The following is a 22,969-nucleotide window of genomic DNA, read 5'->3' as shown; positions in this document are numbered from 1 at the left end:
AAACTGCTCTTAAAATATAATTTTCTGGTAAAGGCTGACTTAGGAGATAGGAGAGCCTAGACTTTACCATTCTATAATCAAGAACTCTAAAGACATAAAAGTTGTTGAAAGCCTCCCAAGCATCCTAAATCCTCCTCCTGTCACACACAAATTCAGAGGCAACTCATACTTGGGATCATTTGAACAGAGTAATACTGGTGGGGACCCTTGACCGGGTCCTTACTGTGCCCACTCATATGTAAATGAGACCTTCTCTAAGAGGAAGGGCTACCTATGTGGCTAAACATTTCCAATGATCTCACTGTAAACATTCTCCACCTACTAAAAGCCTGAAAATTAGTGTTTCCAGAAAAAAACTAAAACATAAAATATATCATAGATCATCAGTTGTCTACCCATATCCCTCCTCAAAAGAGCGTAATATTATATGAAAGTATGTGATTCCAAAAATGTTAGAAAACCTGAGGATCTGAAAATGTTTGCATTAAATATAATGATTAGGTTCTGAATGGCAAACTAATTTCTAAAGCTAGAACTATTCTTTTTCTGCAAGATTTATAATGACGTTTCTGCAACAGTTAAGTTCATGATGTACTTTCATAACCTATAAACTCATTAAAGATCAAGATAAAGCATCTCTAGTAGTTTATTGCAAATTGCAAATAGGATTCTTAGGCAAGCATATGAATATTGCAGACATAAAGTGAAAATTTTTTCTTCTCTTTTTTGGGGGTGGCTTGGGGGTACTTTCTTCTAAAATCTTGTGAGAAAAAGTATCAACCCTGAAAGGAGTAAGAAAGGAACATCAAGGTCAGTAAAGTGAGCTGCTTCTCGCGAAACCAACTTTCATTAAGATAAAAATGAGCAAACATACCTCCATGCAAAGTAGTTACAACTAAAATCGAATAAAATTTAGGTTCAGATCAACCAGAAAGGCATGTGGTCAATAGCTATGCGTTCACATTAAACTGGTTTCTTTTGCATCTAAAAAGGAAACGCCTTAGTGGGAATTGACAGTCTTTTGTTTTCCCCTGGGTTTTCTTCTTTCTCTTTATTTCTTGCTACTAAAGTTCCTACTTTATAGCTTTAATTCTGGAGGAGGAGGAAGAGGACTCCTCTCACTAATTCCTGCTGCTGTGAACACACAGTGAGAGTGAACTACCCAGAGCCTGGCAGGAGGTCTGATGCTAGCACTGGATTAAGCTCTTTTGCAAATAGCAAATAAAGGCAATGATCTGCAAAAGCTGATCAGTTCCTGCTGGGGTGTTTAGACTATCACTGCTGCTGGCCTTGGCTGTTAAGCACCTTAAAACATCTGTAGGTGAAAAGGTGACCCCAGGCGGCAGTTCTTAGGCACAGAGTCCAAGCCCACCTCCCTATGCAGAGTAAACTCTAACAGGGATGCTGGGGTGCTGGACCCTCCAGAGGCCAGGTCATAAAGGCTGATCATTTGTGACAGCAGAAAACAGACAGTGTAACTTTAGGAGGCGACTAAAATCTGCCCCTGCCAGGAGTGCGGGGGTGGTGTTGCGCATTTGAGGTTTCCCGCCTCTTCGAGAGGAGCCTGTGGCTGTGTCCAGGCAGGGAAATGAGACCCAGGGGCTACTGCATCAGTTCCTGTGGTCAGTGGTGACCCAAGTCAGCTTCCTGGTAGCGTCCCCCTCACCTGGATGGGTCCCTCCTTTCATCAGGACACTTTCCAGCCGAACAATACTGCCATGGAAAGGTAGGTGGTCACAGATGGTTTTCCCTGGGTACCCCGAAAGGTCGACGGGTTAAAATTTTAACCAAGTCATTATTTTTGTGAGTTAAAAAAACAAAACCAAAACACGAACAAACCACACCACAGAAAACCTAACTCATACACGGGGTGTACAAGGTCAACCGGGCGCTCCCTCTCATTTCTGAGCTAACAATATTTAGGAAGTCAGATGGGCCGTGAAAGCTTTAATATGTTTCATTTCCTCAGGCTTCAATCATTCTCGTTACTTAATTTATCTCCTTTCTTGAGCAACCTCTAAGTCTATCTCTGCCAAAGTAATTTTCAGTGACACCGCTCTTAGGCAAAATGAAAAAACAGCAGCAAATCACAAGAATCGGGTCCTCTACTTTGTTGTCGAGTTTTTCCGACCGCCTGGGCTCCTGCAGGCCCCACAACCTTGCTTCCCACCGCTTTTAAGGGGAAGGTCAGCAAAAGTGAAGTGGCCAATGCCAAGAGCACTGCCCCTTCGCCCTCGCTGTTCTCCAGCACAGACACCCCTTCCCGTGCCGCCTCTCTTGCTCTTAGCCCAGCTCATGGCCTATTTCCCCCAAAAGACCTTCTTGGATAAGTCCAGGGCATTGATTCCCGGTCCTCTGAGGTTCTGTATTGTGAAGCTTCCGTACGGCACATGGCAGCGCGTGTGGATGAGCCCCCGTAAGCTGCATCCAGGCAGGGCCTTCTGGGTTCCCTCCATCTGCATGGTATGAGCTGCCCGGCTGTGGGGGGCACTCGCCTCCAGAAGACACCAGTGAGAAAGAAAAAGGCTCCCGCAGATTTGAGCACAGCCATTCCTAGGAATAAAGCTCTTCCCTGCCATCTGTAACAGGGTGAGTTCATCAAAGGGCCCCAAGTGTGTCCACTGGCCCCGGTTCTGCCAGGGGGAGGCTCCAGGAAGCTAAAAAATCACCAGCTGCAGCCTCTCAGGCCAAGGTGGGGGGGGGGGTCTTTTCCTGAGCCTCCTGGGGCTTCACTTTCCCAACTCGAGGAGCGTCCAGTGAAGCACCACTCCAGACTCTACCAGAGGATGATTCAGCTGAGGGGTAACTCTGGGAGCGGGGAGTGCAGGCAGAGCCCAGTGCCTCCCTCTGTGGCCCCTCTGGGGACCAGCCCAAGTGTAGATACCACCTGGCAGCTGTGCTCTGCAGCCCCTCCTGAGACAGGGGGCTAAATCGCTCTAACTTGGAAGTTCAATACTTTATGCTGTGTTCTTAAGTAGTGGTCTTTAAGGGGTCTATCAAAAAAAAAAAACAAACAAACAAACAACTGCTATTTTGATGTCCACCTGCCTGGTTCCGTTGTCAATATCTCAGTTGTTTCAGAATGAAGGCAGAAAGAGTGTGTAATGGTCTATTAATGTAAAGGAAACCAGGGGAAATACAACATGGCATACATAAATACAAGAGGAACTACAATCCAGAGATGGCCTAGTAAAAGTACTTAGTTAGACAAACAACTCTCCTTGGCTAAAAGGAACTGGAAAACATTGAGGGTGACAGAATGAATGCTTGTGCTAGAAAATGCTCAGTGAAATTAGCACTGTAGTTTACAACTAATTTTTCTTGAGAGCGTTCCATTCATGTCAGAGGGTGATGTAATAATTTAGACATCAAGAGTTCGGAGCATTTAGGACAAGAATCCTCAGAATAAATTACTGTATACTCTAGGACATGTTAAATCTAGACGACGCATCATCCTGAATAGCTGCCAAGTGCAACTTGATTGTAAACTCTAACGGGGCAGGGATCTTGGCTTTTACCTTCTGCTTTACCCCCAACACCAAGCAGAAAGCCGGACACACACCAGGTGCTTAGCAAATCTGTATTGAATAAATGATAGCATTTCAATATTGGGACTAAAATCTCATTTCCAGGTTTGTTCTTTATTTCCCGTCACATGCCTACCCTCCAGCAAAGGACCGTTTTTCCCGCAGTGTGTCTCTCCACGACGTAGTGCAATGGGAATCATCTGGGAGATTTAAACTAAACTGTGTTGGAGTCGTATTTTTTTTAATTAATACTTTATTTTATATAATTCTTACATCATTTTTCATTTTTGCACAATGTATGCATTTTCATTTTGGTTATATTCCCCTTACAATTGCACCCCTCCCCCATTTTGACCCTAGTCCTTCCTCTCCCCTTTGGAGTCGTATTTTGTTGCTCTGAGTGAAGTGTGGGTGATTCTAATGTGCAGCCACTTTTAAGAACATTGACTTAAAGTTCCTTCCTTTTAACACACCTTTTTTCCCCACAGTGTCAGGGATTAAAATCTTACTCATTACTCTCACAGATTCAGCTACAAACCCAACTCTGCCACTAAAGTTCCTGGAACGCAGTTAGATGTATCTTTGGGTGATGTGAGTTCTGCACAGGGCCTGGCAGGGAGCTCAGCCTGGACAAGTCTGAATGGCGAATAATCCTGGGAGCATGGCACAGAGTCAAAATGCAGGAAATTTTTATCGACAGAATGATGTCCTTTTATTAACGAATTCTCTATTTGCAAATCTACCTACTTACTGACATTGTAACCCTAAAGCTAATGCTCACAGGGCTGCGAAGCTGCCGGTAGCCTCTGCAGCGCTGGTGCGATCCCCGGCCGCCAGCAAGGGTCCCACATGGCGCGACGGACCTCTCCAGCCGTGCCCGCTGCTCCCCTCAGCAGTGTATTTCGTCAGTGTGCCTGTTCTGTTCCCCGCTCTGGTGAATTCTCTCACCCACCCGCACTTGTGACTGTACCCAGTGCTTGCATAAATAAATAAATAAATAAATAAATCTTTAAAAAAAAAAAAAAAAAAAGCTAATGCTCACAGTGCTTGGGTCACACCCTGAACACCTTAAACACGTGCACAGGAAGAGAGGCAGAGCCTGAGGGCCCAAGGCCATTCCCAGCTGAGGCTGATCAAGGGGACGTTCTACTTTATGATTTCTGCTCTCTGTTGTAAACAAGTATCCTTCTTGTGGATTACTGAGGCTGTGTTTTTACATTTTTTGCTTTATGTTGGTGAATTTGCTGTGGAAATGGTCTAACCCACCCCCCCAAGGCTGGTGCTGAAGGACTATCTATTGTTCCTAAGCACAGAAAGGCTGAGCAAGTGCCTTAATGGAGAAAATACCTGTGTTAGGTAAGCTTCGTTTAGGCATGAGTCAGTGCTGCTGGGAGTCCAATGTTAACGAATCAACAGCATTTAATAAATATGGTGTTTTCAAACAGCAACACACAGTCGCTGTTTGTACAAGGTATATACTGATTGGTCAATAGAGATGTTTTAATCAGAAGCTCTCAGGAAACTAACCCTGCATTTCCTCTAGGAGCAATGGGTCAGCAGTCACGATGACCTTCTAGAATACAAATGCAATGAAAAGCAAGCACTGACAGTGATTTCTCCCCCTCTTCAGAACTCTTTAGAGGCCACACCTGCAACTTTAAATATCATTTCCCTTCAGCAAATATCACCTCGTAGGTGCCAGGTGGTAGGGCAAAAAGAACAAAGCAAGAGCCCTTTTCTCACCAAGCCCACAGTGCTGGGGGTGGGAAAGAGACTATAAACACTAAATAGGTTTCAGTTGATGGCAAATGCTCTGAAGAAATGGAATCAGGGAAGGTTTTGCTGAAAAGGTGGTATTTGTACAGATACCTACGTAAAGTGAAGGGAAATGTGGAATAGGAAGAGGGAGGGTTACGCGCTAAGGGCTGAGATGAAAGTGTGTGCACAGTACAGCTAGGCGGTCACTGTGACCAGTGGCAAGTGGGAGAGGGGTGGGGTCAGAAGGTGAAGACAGAAGGGTAAGGCCAAGAAAAGCCAGGTGTGCAGAGCCTTGATGGGCACTGCTTTTCAAACTTCACGCTGCACTTGAATCACACATGAAGATTCTGACTCAAGAAGTCTGGGGTGGAGTCCGAGGTTCTGCCTTCTGATATCTCCACTCCTGATGCTATTCCTGTTGAGTTCAAGGCCCCTACTTTGAGCAGCAGGGTCACAGGTCACTTAAAGACCAGACTTTTATTCTAAGCTGGGAAATCTTTGGAGGGTTTTAAGCGAAGGAGTGCTATCACCCTATTTTATACTGATGTCTTAGGTCGGGCTTACTTCCACACTTTTTACTTGTGTCCCACTGATCTTTTCTGTATCTGGAACTGATCCATATAGTAACTGTGGATTTGGAATACAGCTTTTCCTTGACTTCCAATGAGATTACATCCCTTTAAACCCACAGTAAGTTGAAAATAGTACAAAAGGAAAATGCTTTGGAAGCACCTAACCTAATGAGCAGCATAGCCTAGGCCTGCCGCCTTAGATGTGCTCCGAACAGCGGCCCCCAGCTGGGCAAGATCATCTAACAGAAAGCTTATTTCATAATAAAATGTTAGGTGGCTCGAGTGACGTACTGAGCACTGTACTGAAAGTCAAATACAGTCTGTAGAGTATCCTTGTTTACTTGGTGACGGCCTGGGTGGCTGGGAGCTTGGCCCACTGCTGCTGCCCAGCATCAAAAGAGTGGATGGAACCACTTGCTCAAGGAAAGGTCAAAATTCAGAACTCCAAGTATGGCTTTTATTGAATTTGTACCACTCTCATGGTGTCGTAACATTGAAAAATCCTAAGCCAAACCATTGTTGTCGGGGACCATCTGTATAATTGGGCTCCCTGCCTGTCCAAGTCTTCCATCATGTTTTTTCTCCTCATTTTTATATTCTTATCCTGGCTATTTTTGCATGTGCATGCTTCCAGAGACTTTAGAATTGTTTTGACACGTTTTAATCAAAAAGTTGTTGGATCACTGTGATTTCAGGCTGCTGCAGAAGAGGCCAGAAAGCCAGGATGTGGCTAGTTTGAATACCATGCTCAAGAATTCCAACTAGGGAATGACTGAAGGTTTCTGAAAGAGCGTGGTGTGTTTCTGTCTGTGTTTTAGAAAGGTAATGGGGAACCACTGGGGGTTTCTGAGAACGTCAAGGATGCGTTTCTCAAAACATCTTGGTATGAAACGTCAGCTGTATTAGTTTTGAGCAGGTAAGAACTTCAAAAAAGGCAAGTCAGAAAGGTATTACAATAGTGTAAGCAACAGGTGACTGGTTTCTAAAGTTATGCAGAAAAAAAAAAGAAATAGGAAATATATTCTAAGATAGAGCAAGGTCCAGGAAGGATTTGGTGCTGGTAAAGGGGGGTGGCAGCTCCGTGGGGGGCTATTTCAGCCAATGGCAGAGAGGTGGGCTGCAGGCAGCAGTTCCTGACCATGATTTTGGGCCACACGTGACCTTCACTGTCCAATAAAGTTGACAGATGCCTTTTTAGAGTAATGCTTTCAAATGCATAAAATAAAAACACAGGCTTGCACTACAAGGCAGCCAGTTATATTAAGGAAACAAACAGTCACCAGAATATGTAAAAGTTGTGATACAGTGAATATGCACCTTTTTAACACATCGCAAAGACACAGCAGCAGATCTAACATTTCCACGATTCTGAAGTAGTTACAGGTGAAAATGATATTCAGGCTGAACTTCAACTGTAACCTGATAGGGAGACATTCATGATTTCCATGGGGGACAAAGCCATGTATGTTATGAGTATCGGGTTTGCAGCTTACATCCATAACTGAGGAAAATGCAAAATTGCAATTAAAGGATATGAGAGCCGAGACCTAAACTGTTTCGGATCCAAGACGACAGGAGACCATGTTCTAGCCATGGGCCCGTCGGGAAACCACAGAGCCCAAGCTAGGAAGTGTGAACCAGCACATGTGTTCTTTTAATAAGTTTGACTGGAAAGAAACAAGATGTAGAAAGCTATTGGACGGGGGTGAGGACAATTGGCGGTAGGGAGGACTATGTTTTGTTTTGTTTCCTTTGAAGAACGTTACACGGGGAGAATGTACTTCACGGGAAAGGAGAAAAAGAAGGCAAGTACGTCTGTGTATAAATGAATGAGAATAACTAAGAGGACCCTAACTTGGAGGAAGAACAGGAAGGCAGAGCAGGGATGTGGGCAAAGAGATCATGTCTAGTTAGGCAAAGGTTGACTCTTGTATCTGAAAACGCTTAAGCCTAACCAGCCCACCACCCCCTGCTCGGTGGTCCTCCCCAGCCTCCGCAGGCCCCAGCAGGCCTAGATGGGCATGAGCAAAAGCCTCTGTGGCAGCAACTGCTGGTCAGTCCTCAGGAGCACGAGGCTCATGCTTGTGGCTCTTCTGCCTTTTCTAACCCATTTTCAATTTCACCTTTCCCAGCTCACAAGCTAACTAGAGGCTGGATGCTGCTGTCTGGCAGTCTAACTACTCCACTCCAGGCGCTCCTTCCAATTCTCCTGCCAAAAGAAGGGTACCAGGTGCTTCTCTGGTCAAAGTTAGCCTTAGACACCTGGGTGAGAGGAGTCTTGAGGAAGGAGGCAAAGGACAATGGGTAGTCTAAGGTGACCTACATAAAAAGCCTCAGGAAATATTGTTCAGTATCAGGATCTTTCTCGTCTTGTCCCTGGGCCTCTTTCCTCATCCCTGCACCCTCCCTCAAGCTGCGTGCCTGTGCGTGCCCAGAGCAAAGGGCGTGCAGGCAGGACAGCTCCGCTGCTCACCCCACTTCTCTCGCTCTGAAGAAACTCTTAACCCACTTGAGTTTGGTAAACAAAAGCTGCTTTACTGGGAAGCCAAGATTTGGCAAGAAAATAATTAGTCTCCAGATCCAGTACTTCTATAATAAGTAGCTGACTGCCTTCTCTCTTATCTTTTTAAGAGATAATACCAAAAAAGCCGAGGAAGAACCTATCACACAGTGAGAAGTATGAGAATTCTATGTACGACAAGCCTTGTCAATGAAAATTATTTCAGGAATTTGATCAAATGTAAATTTGATTCATGTCAAAATGTCCTGCTTCTCAGCAAGTAAGAACGCATTCTATTAAAATGCACGCACATTTTAAGTTTTCAATTGCTTTCAAATTGGGAAATAAACACTTCAGAGCTACATGTTATTCTGAGGGGTGCTCAGGCCCAAGACTCAGCACTGGCAGCAAACTCTGCATGCTGGCATCCTAGCTTTGGCTGTCACTCCAGAGCTCCAAGCTGCTTTCTCCGCCTGCCATGTCTTTGCTCAGGTGTGAGCTCAGCGCCATGGTCTTGGGGCGAAGCTGCAGCTGCCAACCTGGCAGATGCCACCTAGTCACCCAGGCCAGCAGTACACTACCTGGCTCTCCCACACTCACAAAATCAATTCTGCAAATTTTTGCCTTCTAAGAAGACGACTTGATGGTTTATTTAAAAATGATACTTTAGACACTCTACACTGAAGTAGCCACTCTCAGTGCATACAATCTAATTTGTAAATCAGGATTTGACTTCCAACCAGGAGTTCTGTCTTTAATGGCGTCTGAAGACCTGAAAGTACACTGAAAAAAGTGGGAACTTCATGGGAAATAATATTAGAACAGTGAGTTGAAGCATTTTATTTCCCTTAGAAAAAAAGTGATTTGTTAATTTTGTTACTGGAATCACTCGAATTACCATCATGTGTCACGTTTAAGAATGTGGAGTGATTTCTATAATTCTGCTATCTATTGACCAGTTCCTTCAACTTCTCCACGAAAAGATCAATAAAGAGGAGTTAGTTTTATTTACAAAACTTTGCATCCCTGGGTGGAGAGCAGGGAGTCTCTGCAAGTTGCTCCCTGAAATACTACCAGACTGGGAACGAGAATGTAGCAGGGACCACGGAGAACCACAGTGTCCTCTCCAGCCCCCAGGAGATGCTAGGATGCCCGCGGAGAGGGAGCACGACGGGGCCAAGGGATCTAGAAGCAGGAAAAGCCCATTTAAGGAATGCAAGACATTTTTCAAACAAACTGGGAAGTCAGCTTGTTTCAAAAGTCATGCCTTCCTATACTCGCACAGATGTCAGAGTCCTGATGGGGCAAAGCATGCGGTCGTCTCCCTTACCACAGGTCTCAGAGGATGAAGAGGGCATTAAACTCCAGCGTCTCTAGGTATTTAAACAACAATGATAAAAAATGACTCATCTCTCAGGTACTCACAGGGATGGTTGGCTTCAAAATCGAGACACACGGACTCTAATGCTAGAGCAGCATTTTCAAGGCATTTAGAAAAAAAATCAACCCAGAAAATAGACATAAATGATCTGACCATGACTCACAAAAATGATGTTCACAGTAGAGAGCCAAAACCAAATTAAAAAAAAAAAATCCCACAAAACTCATAACCTGTAAAGGAACATGCTCTTCCAAGTTAACTCTTTGGCTAGAAAAAAAAAAGACAATTTAGAAATGGATGATGATAACCTGCGGGGAGAAGCCAAATTGATAAACACAAAAAGAAGGAATTAAACATTTAAATAAGAAAAGTTAAAATGAGCAAACTAGGATAAAGGGAGACAAAGGAATGAAATTAAAAGCAGAAACAAGTTAGGAAGCAAAAATATTCCTTTTTAAGGTAAGAACTGACTGATAAAATGAGGAGCTGGTTCTGAATGAATGAATCAATGCAAAACCTCCCTGAAAGGTGACCTAGAGTAGGTCAGGGAACTCTACAAATAAGTGACATTACAAATACAATGTTCAAGTAAAATGGAAGGGATTCTTTAAGTCTCCATGCCAATAAAGTAAGAATGTATAATCAAAGATGATTAAAGAAAAGGTAGCAAGTGTGACCAGCCATGGAAGAAAAGTGTAAGATTTACACTCTCTAGCCCATTCCTGCAGAGTAGGCTTTCCTCATAGGTTCTAGGGATGTGTTGGAGCAAAAACTCACAGTATCCAGAAACTCCCTGGGTAACTTACATTATTCTAAGGTAATGAAGAATAGGGAAAGCTGATTGATGAGGCTGGCATGATTCTATTCATAAAAGCCGATAGAAAGATGGCACCAAAACTAACAAGACATATTTATAATCTTACTTATATAACAAATCAACATTCTACCAAGCTGATGAGGCTAGTATAATTCTGCTGAGAAAATGATACCAACAAAGATAACCAAATAAATGCATCTTACTTACACTGTATAGGAAAGTATAAATGTAAGAATGGTAAATTATGCAATGTATCCAAATTATAATAAAACACTTTAACAGGAGAGATTCTATTCTATGATGAAAGATTTTTTTTCTAATACTGAACAACTTTGTTAATCCAATTCATTACATGTGTTGATAACAGGCGCCTCTGTAAGACCAAGTGGGTGAGGAAGATAAGGGACATGAGAAATCCAGAACTTCTAGATTTTTGGTTTGGGAAGCTGAGAAAAAAAATAGTAATGCTTATTAAAGGAGGGAAGGCTTAGAAAGGAACAGATGTGGAGGGCTATAAATTCTGATCATTTTAGTGTCAGATACCAATAGCCATCCAAGTGGAGCTGTCCAACAGCTGGGTAAAAGAAGTCAGGACAGAGATGCAAACTTGGTAGTCATCGATCTATAGATGGCCTTTCAAAACAGAGTATTGGAGGGATGCACTTCAGAAAACTAGAAAAAGAGAAGAGGTCAGGACCCAACATTTTAACCTAAGGATAGACAGTCACCCTTAGATTTGTGAATACCTTATTTTTGAGTAATGGATGCTGTCATATTTAATCCTTTAAAAAAGATTGTTATTTATTTTTGTGTTGCACTGGGCTGTAGGCCAGAGATTCAGGGGCAAGAGGATTCACCAGAGACAGAGTAGGGAGTAGAACAGGCATATCTACAGAAATACACTGGTAAGGGGAGCAACAGGTGAGACAGGAGAGGTCTGTTGTGCCGTATGTGGGTCAGCTCAGTGGCCGCTGACCAGGGACTAGGTGGTGATAGTGCTGAGACTTAAACCCTACACCACCGGGGTTTTAAAGAATTTTTTTTTTTTAAAGAAAACATGTTAAATCAGGACTTCAGTATAAAAACTGTTTAATTAAAAAAAAAAATCAAGAGATCACAAGATGGTTTTTCTGCTAGCCTCTGAAAAGTTCAGTTTCAGAAGCATTGCCATTTTTTGAGGGGGGGGGGTTGCAAATTATTTGTATCTGTTCTTGGGGGAACAGTGGTTTTTAAATAATTCTTTGCAACATGCCTAATAGGTGGAGTTAAGGAGGGCATTAAGATCCTGACCCTAAGACTTCATGTGAATAAAAGGTTGTTTTCCAGGGGACAAAATTGTTTCATTTACTTTTACTAAAATTTTATAAATATGATGTAACAGTAGACAAGACTGAAAATAAGAGTAGATCTCATAGTTTATGTCACTGATACAGGATGGAATCATTGAGTTGAAAGCAGAATTACAGCCTTAATGAATTTAAACTGTGTGTGTTTAATGAAAAAAGTAGAGAATGTGCTCAAACACTGAAAAAGTATTTTTGAAAGAGTGAAAAAAATATAAGGGACTCCCCCATAACACTTAAATCTATTTTCGAGTTTCTCACATTCCACGTTTACAGATATTTTTCAGGAATTTGTGTATTTAAGCCAGGGACACCTGTGTTAGAAAACAAAAGGCATGGGAAGTTAAAGGACAAAATGCTAGAGGAGCTGTCCCGTTACATCAGAAAGAAGCCCAAGGGCCTACTATTCATCAGCACTGTTCTCTGTGCTCATCAACCAATGTAATAAGACAAGAAAAAAAGTCCATCCAAAATATCAGAAAAAAAAATTGCTGTTATTTTTTTTTTATTTATTTTTATTTATTTATTTTTATTGATTGATTGATTTATACATACATGCATACAAGCACTGGGTACAGTCAGAAGCGCGGGAGGGTGAGAGAATTCACCAGAGCCAGAGCGGGGAGCAGAACAGGCAGAAGGACCGAAGTACACTGCTGAGGGGAGCAGCGGGTGGCAGGAGAGGTCTGCGCGCCATGTGGGACCCTCCTCTGGTGGCCGGGGAGCAGCCGGGGATCGAACCGGCGCTGCAGAGGCTGCGGGCAGCTTCGCAACCCAGCGCTCAACCGCTGCGCCACCGGGGAGGCCCAAAAAATTGCTGTTATTATTGTGCCACTATTACAAATGCTGAAAATCATCTGAAAGATGTTGGAACAAATTCCTACAATTTAACTAATGTCCATAAAAGAGATCAGAGTAGGGTAACTAGATGGTTAAAAGAAAAAAAAAAAAGCTTCCTTTACAACAGCACTGCCAGGTATAAATCATAGGTATACCACACATAAAATATAATACCCATAATAAGTGCTTAAACATCTCTCAAGGACTTAAGCACAACAATAGGCTCTGTCAGTACATGTCTGCAAACATGACATTACAACCTATCACCGTAATAATAAGTACGATTGTCACCACTTAACAGCAAAGAAATTGAGGCCTGGGTATAAGTAAGAAATTTGCCCAAGATCACATAGCCAGTGTCAGAACCGGAGCAGAAACAGTCTGACTCTGTAGGATGAACTTCTTGGCACTATCACGTCCAAGCTAGTTCATCAACTTAACGAAGATCGGTTGTGCAGAAAAACAGTGATGGGTGCAGAGAATAGGTCCTGGTGCACTACTAAAAATACCAATGGTGCAGCTTTTCTAGGAAAAATTTACTCCACCAGAACGTGATTAAATGGCAGTACCTGAATATGTTGTATGACATCCAGTCAGTAAAAATAATCTTTTAAAAGGATATTAAATGACATAGGATATTTAATGACACATTGAATGAATGATAATAAACTAAGCACCATGTATACAATTTTTAAGGATGTGTTTGCATTGACCAAAAGATCTTACAAAATAAAAACACTGATACCCAAACTTTCAGTTATCTGTAGGTGAGAATTAGATGATTTTCTATTTTTTACGAAAACGTAATATGATAAAATATTCAACTCAAAATCTTATTTTGAAATATTAACTGCAGTAGCCAGCATAAAAATGCAGGTTAGGAAATATTTCCCCTTTTTAAAACTGTATTTCTGATGCATGGTATTGTTAATGTTAACAAACTTTATGCCCAACATTTTTAAGTTACGTGAGGCATTTTTCTACCTTAACAAAAACAGACATAACTACTTTAATAAAATAGAAAATTTATTGCACATTTTAAGCCTTTTAGGATTGTACTAATCATTTAAAAGTACCATAAAATTGCAGAAAGTTTCTGGTATATAAGCTCACCAGCTCAGCAGGGAACTAAAGAAGACTTGAAGATGAAAAAACAAAAAAAAATGTCTAAGTCACCATGAGGAGGCAGCCTCAATTATATAGGAAACCTGTTCCCTGCAAGTGTACAAAATAATAAAAATAAATTATAAAGTAAAAGCCAAGATTTGAAACAGACTAAGTCACAGAATAAGGATAAAATTAAGCCCACATAATTTTGAATAGGAAATGAGTACAGATGACTAAGAACAAAGAACAAAAACTAATTTTAGCATCACCCTAAAAGACGTGAAGTAATAGACTTGAAAGTCCTTTGAAAAATCTGAAATATCAAATGACATTAAGAACAGTGACAGCAAACTTGATTTTAAAGTAATTTTGTTAGCTGGCAATCCCAACTATTCAAAATGCAATTGAGAACCAGGCAATAAGTAGACAGAAAAACAAAACAAATATAAAACCTCTGTCCAATCAAATAATGGATATTGCTCAATCCTTTTACGTGAATCCCAAGTGCTTTCTAGCTACCAGGCGGGTTTACACTCATTATCTTGAATCAGTGAAAACAACTCTCAAAGTGCAAAGGGTTGATGGATGAGAAATCAAAGAGAAATGGAGCGTTTTGGGGGTCACGTCTAGTACAGGATAGAGCTAGGACTCAAACTCAGGTTGAGCTGATTTCAGAGGCCTGCCTGCTCTCTTTACAGTACAACCTTGCTGTTCTCTAACCTAGACTGTCTGAGCACTCTGCAGGCCTTCAACTGATGCCTAAAAACTTGCATTTTAGATATAGTATTAGTTGCTGTTATTCAGCTTCACAGTCCAGAGTAGATACCTGCTGCAAATTAGAAGGGAGTGACAATGTTGGCAAGGAATAGATCATCAGAGAGAAAAGATCAGAAAGTGTTGATATAAACCATTAAATACTGCTGCCCCCACCAAAAACCAAACAAACAAGTATTCTTATTTAGTTGAGGCTATATCAGAAATCTCAATAACCTTGACCAAGTCACTAAACATGTCCAGACATCAGTCTTAACCCCTGGGGGACAGGTAAACAACAGTATAAACCTTATACCATTGAGGAAAAACGAAATTAGATCATGTCAGTAAGGCACTGGACATCATGCCTGGCATTGAGCACTGGCCCGAAATGTCAGCGCTTATTGTATTTCACAATAAGTGAAATTAGAAGCAACATATATTATTTAAGGTAGAAAAAACATGTAATGCAGGAATACAGATTCTTCCATTTAACACAGCAAAAATGTTTTGCTCTTGAAGGACTTTCAGGAGTAACTCTTTGAAAACTCATTTTCATAGTCGTCTTCTCCTGCTAAGTGAGTTAAATAGGGGCCATTATAAGGCCAATGTGTGTGGCGTGATCCAGAGATCACATTATATAAATGCCCTGAGTAAAGAGCACGATGCTTGGGTGTGGTTTGGGCCATCTGCTTTGGCACTGATGATGGTGACCATCTCTTAACCCCCTGTCTGCTTTTGTTCATCCTACCCTCCCCCTACAGTCTGCAGATTCATTTAATGTATGGCCTTTCACAATAAAAACATCTACACGAGTATTTATTGGTTGGCACCTGTAGGAGACCAGAGTCCTTGCCCTGAGGGTCTGTCTCAAGACTATGGTAAGTCCAGGGAGGGTCCAGAGTGCTGTTACCCACATCAGCCCTTAATGCGATTTGGTGCTCCAGGTAGTCTTTTCTCTGTTTTACAGACCAAGAGCAGACACACACAAAAGCAGGAGAGAACTAGAGAAGGGAGGTTTTCCGTCACATTTGCAAGTGATACATAAGAATATATGGTACTTTGAAAACAACAGGGGCATAAGCCAATAATTTTACCCCGGGGCTGGGGAGGGGGGGTTTGGGGGGGATTGGGGGATGGTAGGGGGAGAGGGGATTAGTGAATGCTTGTGATTATGTTTCATCTAAATACACAAGAAGGGGCCTCCCTGGTGGCACAAGGGGTTAAGACACAACCTATAAGGCTATCCGCAGCCACTGCAGCATGAGTTTGATCCCTGGCTGGCCAGGGAGCAACCCACATGGCGCGCAGACCTCTCCTGGCTGGCTGCGGCTCCCCTTAGCAGTGTACTTTGGTCAATCCACCTGTTCTGTTCCCCACTCTGTCTCTGGTGAATCCTCTCACCCTCCACACCTCTGGCCTGTACTCCAGTTCTTGTGTATATAAATAAATCTTTAAAAAAATAAACACACAAGAAAAGTTCTTTAGGTATAACTATGGGAACCAAAGATTGCAGGGAGTTTATTTTTTCTTAATCAGGTTGTATGACTTCAAAATATAAGTAGAAAAGAGTCAGCATTAAAATTAGATATTAATTGATGCTGATCTGACAAACTGTCAACCTTTTTAAATGTTCATACTTAGAGCATTCAAATGGGGTAAAATCAGCTCTCAATCTTGGCTAATGGGTGTGCATATCAGTACAACTTTTCTGGATGGATTTTTGGCCATCAAAAACCCTAGAGCTTATTCTCCTTGATCAAAATCTAGGAATGGATCCTAAGAATACAGATACAAGGAAGAAAAAAAAAAAAAACCGACACTTTTTTACTGGGAGTTCAACGACAGCATTATATTAAATACTGGGGAAAAACCAAACGTCAAACCGAAATTGGAGAATGATTAAGTGAAGTGACATGTTCCTAGGTAGGAAATGTTTGAAATGTTTTTAAAATCCTGGGTGTCTAAATGGGGATGAGAAGGTGGGATACAAAGCTCTGTTAATACTCTAATTCCAATTAGACAAAAAGATCTTTCTAGAACCAAACTCCCAAGCAATAGATAATCCCATTATATTGTTTAAATGCATAACAACAGGTATATGTATTAACGTGTATTAGGTTTTAGAGACCTTACTATTTGGTTAAGTCAGGGACTTTGCCTCTATTGGAAACCTCCCTCTGCAGCGAATTATTTCTGACAGGCCCCAGGTTATTTCACCACACTGTGGTTCAGTTTCCTCATCAGAAAAAGGGTAGTGAAATACTTCTTCCTAGGACAGTGGTAAGTATTAAATGCATAAACAAAGCTTGGCACAGCTGTCAATCGAAAACTGCAGTGGGGTGACATGGAAGCTGAAGCTGACCCCAGAGGCGTGGGGTATGCAAAAAGTGAGGGGGGACAGAAGAAATGTTCCAAACAAGCAGGACGACCTTGCATGTTAAGACAGCAGTTTAGGGCTTTGCTTTAGACTCACTCACAGCAGGTGAAAGCATCAGTGCTGTGACTTAAAACCATGTATTCTCTGCTTTATGGGAAGTCTGTCTCTATTTTGAGTTTAAGAGAGTAAAACAATCATCCTCTGTCAATGAACAGAAAATTAAAGAGAGCAGTTCATCCTAATGCTAAATTAGTTGTCTCAGGGAAATAAGATCACTGCTGTTTTTAAAATTCTTTATACTTCTCGTATTTTCTAAGTTCTGTACAATAAGCACATTATATTTATATAATCAGAAAAGTCGTAAACATCAGTAAGAAACACTATTCGTTAAAAAATATTTTGAGGTTTTTGCCAAAAATAAGTTCTTTTTTTTTTTTTTTTTATTTGGACGACACTGCTGTTAACACTTTCGTTTACTAGACTGACCCTGTCTTTGGGTTTGTCTTCTTGTGGACCTAAGCAATCTGTGGTCAATCATGGCCTTTGCCTCCAACCTGTCTGGACAGACAGGATATCTGTGTTGCCCAGTTCCTGACATATTTTGTAGAGAGAAGACGACATACTTGCTAACTCCATACTCATGCATCTCTGAATTTTCATTTTCTTTAAAGATTTATTTATTTATGCATACAAGAGCTGGGGTGCAGGCCAGAGGTGCAGGGTGTGAGGAGATTCACGAGAGACAGAAGGGGGTGCAGAACAGGTGGATCCACTGAAATACACTGTTGAGGAGAGCAGCAGGTGAGACAGGAGAGGTCTGCTGCACCATGTGGGTTACCTCCCTGGCTGGGGATCAAACTAGTGCTGTAGTTGCTGTGGATTGCTTCATAGTGCTGACACTTAACCCCTTGTGCCACCAGGGAGGCCACATCTCTGAATTTTCAAACAATGCCTGTCAACATAGGAACACAAAACGGCATACTTTTTTGAGAGCAACTGAAAGTGAAATGGTAGGAAGGCAGAACTGTCAGTGGTTAAGGGCATGAGCCACCAAGGCAGACTGCTCGGGGTTCCAACTCTATTTGGGCCAGTCACAAGGCAGCTCTGTGTGACTCAAATGTGCCCACCTACCAAATAAGGACCACAGGAGCATGTGCCAGCAGTGTCTGGCCACCAGCAGACAACACAGAGTAACTACTATGATGTCAGCTATAAAACCAAAGCAAAGCTACAGAATTGATGCTTCCACATCACAGATCTGAAAGTTTTCTTTATGCCATCCGATCCAAAAAGTTCTATGTACCAGTCAGTGTTCACTTTTCATGTGCTATCTCATACTAATAAGCTCAATCATCCTATAGTGCTTTTTGTCCCCAAGATATTGCAGGTATATTCTGGGAGATAACAGATTTTAAAAAATATCACATCCTCATTGTTCATCATTTCCTGAAATGCTAATGGTGAAACAGCAATGATGGTTTTTGGTTACTCTTAAAATTTTATCTCTGTAAAGGAATGAGATTTTACATTTTTAGGTCCTTGAGTATTATTCAGTTCTGCCTTCCTACCATTTCACTTTAATATTTCTCTTTACAATAAACACCATGCCTTTAAACTGTCTTTGCCTCCTTAGTCAGCCACTACTCCTTTCACCTGCTGAATACTCCAGACACACTGGGCCACCTACTCTCTGCTTTCCTTGATTCACAACACTCGCTGGAAATGGTTCCCACCCAGTGGTGTGGACCTGAATTCTCCCTGTCAGGCCTGGGGTGCCGTATCCCCAGGAGCTGAATTTCTACTTGTTCACTCATGGCACTTAGTACCTTCCACGCAGCATTATATTCTGTTCATAATCTCTCTCCTTTTAGAGGTCAGTGGCCCCACACAGCATCTGGATTGATACTAAATTATTTGCTGAGTGAACAGAAAGAAGTTCACCATCTCAAATAAGCAATAACTGCAGAGATTATAATCCTATATTTTAATAGTAAAAGGCTAAAAAAATCTCTACTTAATATGTTAGGTTTGTTTAATACTGCTATGCCACCAGAATGAGAGTAGAATTCTTCTGAACTTATGTATAGAAACAATAAAAAACATTAAAAGAGTATAAAATCATTTTAAAAGAGGGTATGAACTAATAGAAACCAATAGAAAATATGACAGCAACATTTTCCCATCTATTATAGTAAGTAAATTAATGCAGAAACCACTGTGGTCTGCTCAACTGAAGATAAGGTAGCCCAGTTGTAGCATAAGAAAAATATTTTAAAAATACAATCCCCTTAAGCACTTGAGGTCTAATTAGGCAGATGTAATCCATGAAAACAGCTCTGGAGAAGCTAGTAATATAAAATAGGATATTTCTATTAGTCTAGTAATTAACACAAAAATGTAGTAAAAGGAAGTGACTAATAAAAACTCCCAGCGGTATGCTGACATTCCAACTTTCTGTTTCCCATCCTTTAGTACTGTCAGTTGTAATAAAATAGTCTCAGACTTTTGTTACAAAATACTGGCCTCTTTATGTTGTTTTGTTTAAAAGTTAATTTGACTTTGCTTATTCTACTTAAGTACTTTGGTGATGACAAGATGCTGGAGGTAGAAGAATATCTTATTTTGAAAGTAAAACCCATTCTAAAACTAAATAATAACACTCAAGCATTTCGAAGTATACATTCATGTTAGTTACTAGACCATTCTGATATTTTCAGGGCACCTGCTTTAGGTAACATAAAATAAAAATGCCAAACTGGAAGAAAACAAGTAGACAGAGAGGCTGTTCAAAATAGGCCTCTTGACGGGGTTATCAGAATAAGATAATGATACAAATATTGGTGAAGCTATCTTTACATTCAGGCACCACCAAAACTTAAGGAATTTACTAAAATGAATTGTGCATGTGATTAAAGAAACGGAAACCATACCTTCTACACGCTAAGCATTTTTTAAAAACAAAACAAAACAGCAATACCGTATTGGTGACTTTTTGCGATTCTTGCAGAGTTCAAAAGATTATTTTAAGACATAGCCACTATTTTCAGTTCATAATACGCATTTAAAAAGCTAAGTGAGGAAATAAGTGAAGCACTTTCTCAAAATTTTAAATATATAGTCTCTGAATCTATTCCAAGATGGTTAAAAAAAAAAAATTCGGAATCAATAAGCGCCTGACGGGTCTGGGGATCCTCCAACACAGCCTTGCAACCAATAGGAAAACTTCGCCTAAATCTGGATCAGTATTTCTTTTATCACAAAACACAGGGCGCAAACCAGGCTTGTTAACGGTTCCCCAAAGGGCAAGAGAGCCAGTTACAGTGATCAGCCCGAATACTAAGACTTTTTATTTTTTTAAGGGCTGCAGGACAGTTCGGGAAAGAAAAGCGGGGTTCACGTCTCCAAGTTTTATTTGGAACACCCCAGGGTAGGGAGTTAAAGAGGCGAACATGAAGAGGGTGGAAATAGGAACCGAGCTGGAGACAGAGGGGTGAGGAGGGGTGAGCAGGGGTGAGGAGGGGCGAAGGTGCCGGGGGGCAGGAGGGGTGAGGGGTTCTGTTGGGGCGCCGGGGGTGACGGCGGCGGAGGTCTGGACCGAGGGGTGGCTACTACCAGCGAGTGCCCGGGGCTGTGTCCGGAGCCGCGGCCGCCTTACCCCGCGAGCGCGCGCCGGTCTGAGGCGCAGCAGCAGGGCTGTGGGTCCGTTTTCCTCCGGGGCGCCCGAGCTCGCCTCCATGTTCCGCGGCCGTGGACCGGCGCCCTAGGCCGCGCGCGGGGCCGGAGCGCGCGCCTCGCTCCCCCGCTGCCCGGGCGGGGACGGCTGTGCCCGCGGGGAGGATGCGCCGGGCCGCGCCCGAGCGCTGAGGGGCCGCGGCCGCCCGGCGACTCGACCTCCGGGAGCCCGACGCGCCTGGGCCTGGCGCTTACCCGGCGCGGCCGCCCCGGCCCCGGCCCCGGGCCGCGGCCCTCCCCTCCGCCGGCGCCCGCAGGGCCACTCCGGCCGCGCTCGGCCGGGTCCACCCGCCTCCGGAGACGCAGACCCGGGGCCCGCTCCCCGGCATGGCCGAGCCCGCGGGGCGGCGGCGAGCTGGCGGCGGGGCCCGCAGCGACAGCGGCCACCTCGGCCCTCCCCCTCGCGGCGCCGCGCCCGCCCGCCCTCCCGGCGCCCCGCGCCCCGCGCCCCCGCGCGCCCCCGCGCGCCCCGCGCCCCCGCGCCCCCGCGCGCGCGCGGGTCTGGCTCAACCTACTTGCAGTCTCTTCTCAGCGGCCATCACCACATGCCCGGAGCCGGGCCGCCCCGGGGCCCTCAGGCCGGCGGCCGCCTCTCGCCTCAGCCCAGGGCCGCCGCGGCCGCCGCTAGGGCGCGGGGCGAGCTGGAGGCTCCCCCATGCGGCCCGCCCGGCCGCCCCGCCGCCGGGCCGGCCACACGCCGGGGCCCTCGGCTCGGCCCGCCGCCCGCGCCGCTGCGCCGCTGCTCCGCCGCCGACAGCGAAGCCGGCTCGCCCGCCTGCCGCCGCGACCGCCGGCCGCCCGCCCGCCCGCGCCTCCCTCCGCCCCTTCCCTCTTTTCCGTCTCCTTCGCCTCCTCGGGATCGAGGTTGGCAAACCAGCACCTGCTGCTGGAGATCACCGCGAACTGAAACAGGAAACCCCGAGCCGCGGGGAAAACCCGGGAGGCGTGGGGAGGGTGAGGGGAGCTGCGGGAACCCGGAGGGCTCCAGCCGGCCGCGGGGGCTGCCCGAGGGGCCCGGCCCCGGGTCCCCGCCCGCCCGGCTCCGCCCTGCGGGGCGCCCCTCCGCTCCCCCACGCCTTCTCCTCCCGGCTGCAGCGCGGGTCATCCCCTGGGCATGAAGGAAATCCAGAGGCTGCCGTTCTAGGGCAAGTTTCCCGAGGTTGCTTATTAGCGATGTTCCGTAATGAGGAAAAAAAACCACACCCGATGTCAGCCAGACCAATGAGGGAACTTAAACAAATGAAGCTGTTGGGATTTCACCCAGGGGAAGGACTTCTTTCAGCAAGGAAACTGGCTTGCTTGGGAATGGCAAGGCGTCAAAATCGAGGTTGCCCCCAGGATAAATCCAGATCTGCCTGGGGAGGTTGGGAGACCACCGTCCTCCGCACCTGGAGGTGGGCTCCGGGGTAGCAAGTGTGAAAAGCAAGGGGAGCGCAGAGCCTTCCACTTTTGCTAATCGAGCAACATGCAGCACAATCTAGGTCAACATCTCAGAAATATTCAAATAACTTTATTCACCTGCCTGTGCAGTGCCACCAGGTGCCTCTCATAGCCGCGGGCAGGATGCATCTGCTTCTGGAGCGAGGGGGAGGAAACTCATGCGGCTTGCGTCCCTACCTGTGCCACAAACTAGGGAGCCTGCATTGCACGCAGAGGTTAGACGATTTTCCCCCAAACCACACACACAGCTTGAATGTGAAGGCTCCAAATCTGTCTATCCAAACAAAGCACGTTTGTTTCACTGGGCCAGAGTTTACACCTTTGATCACCATTAATAAAATTATTGCTTGCCTCTGTGAATTGTTTTTCCTCAGGGTACATTTCATTTAAATCCGGACTGTTGAATTTGCTTGGGCTGCTTAGTGACAGTGATAGCCATGATGCTTACCGGTTCCAAACTTAATAGTGTCCAGTTAAATGTTCTCTATTTTTAAAAAAATAGCTACCTTTATGGCTCAGCTGCATACCACAAGTATCCCCACCTCTTTGGTCAACATCTGTCACCTTAGCTATTGTAATGATGCAGGGCTTCCAGCTAAGAGCCTCCTCTGAGCTGGGCACCTTGACACTGTGAAAGGAAGGCAGAGCATCTTACTGCGCCTGCTTTCCACTGCAGGAGACTAGTCCCAGGCCTATTAAATGAAGCAGCAGAGCATTAGGCTTCTTTTTGGGCAAAGGGTTTAAGAACTCTCTGGTTGACATTTTTAGAAACACCCTTATGACCAGTCTGAAATTTGGCAATCTGCTCTCTGCAGCCAC

General features: G+C 44.1%; 1 protein-coding gene and 1 long non-coding RNA gene across 2 annotated transcripts in view; one reads left to right on the top strand and one right to left on the bottom strand.

The window, feature by feature from the left end:
* Positions 1–21,284, bottom strand: part of ZC3H12C (zinc finger CCCH-type containing 12C) — a 50,166-nt gene extending 28,882 nt beyond the window's left edge. Inside the window, exon 1 of the mRNA XM_037505228.2 lies at positions 21,226–21,284. Within this exon, the coding sequence (XP_037361125.1) occupies positions 21,226–21,249 (24 nt within the window). The 5' untranslated portion in view covers positions 21,250–21,284. The remainder of the gene's footprint in view (positions 1–21,225) is intronic.
* Positions 1,498–15,678, top strand: LOC119240650 (uncharacterized). The gene is made up of 3 exons (XR_005124154.1): positions 1,498–1,726; positions 15,363–15,479; positions 15,569–15,678. It is a non-coding gene; the product is annotated as an uncharacterized LOC119240650 (long non-coding RNA).
* Positions 21,285–22,969: the final 1,685 nt, after the last annotated feature.

The sequence above is a fragment of the Talpa occidentalis genome, unplaced genomic scaffold (assembly GCF_014898055.3).
Source record: "Talpa occidentalis isolate TD23 unplaced genomic scaffold, MPIMG_talOcc4v2.1 talOcc4.12, whole genome shotgun sequence".
Lineage (NCBI taxonomy): Eukaryota > Metazoa > Chordata > Mammalia > Eulipotyphla > Talpidae > Talpa > Talpa occidentalis.
The sequence above is the reverse complement of the archived record's forward strand: the minus strand, read 5'-3'. Positions and strand labels throughout refer to the sequence as shown.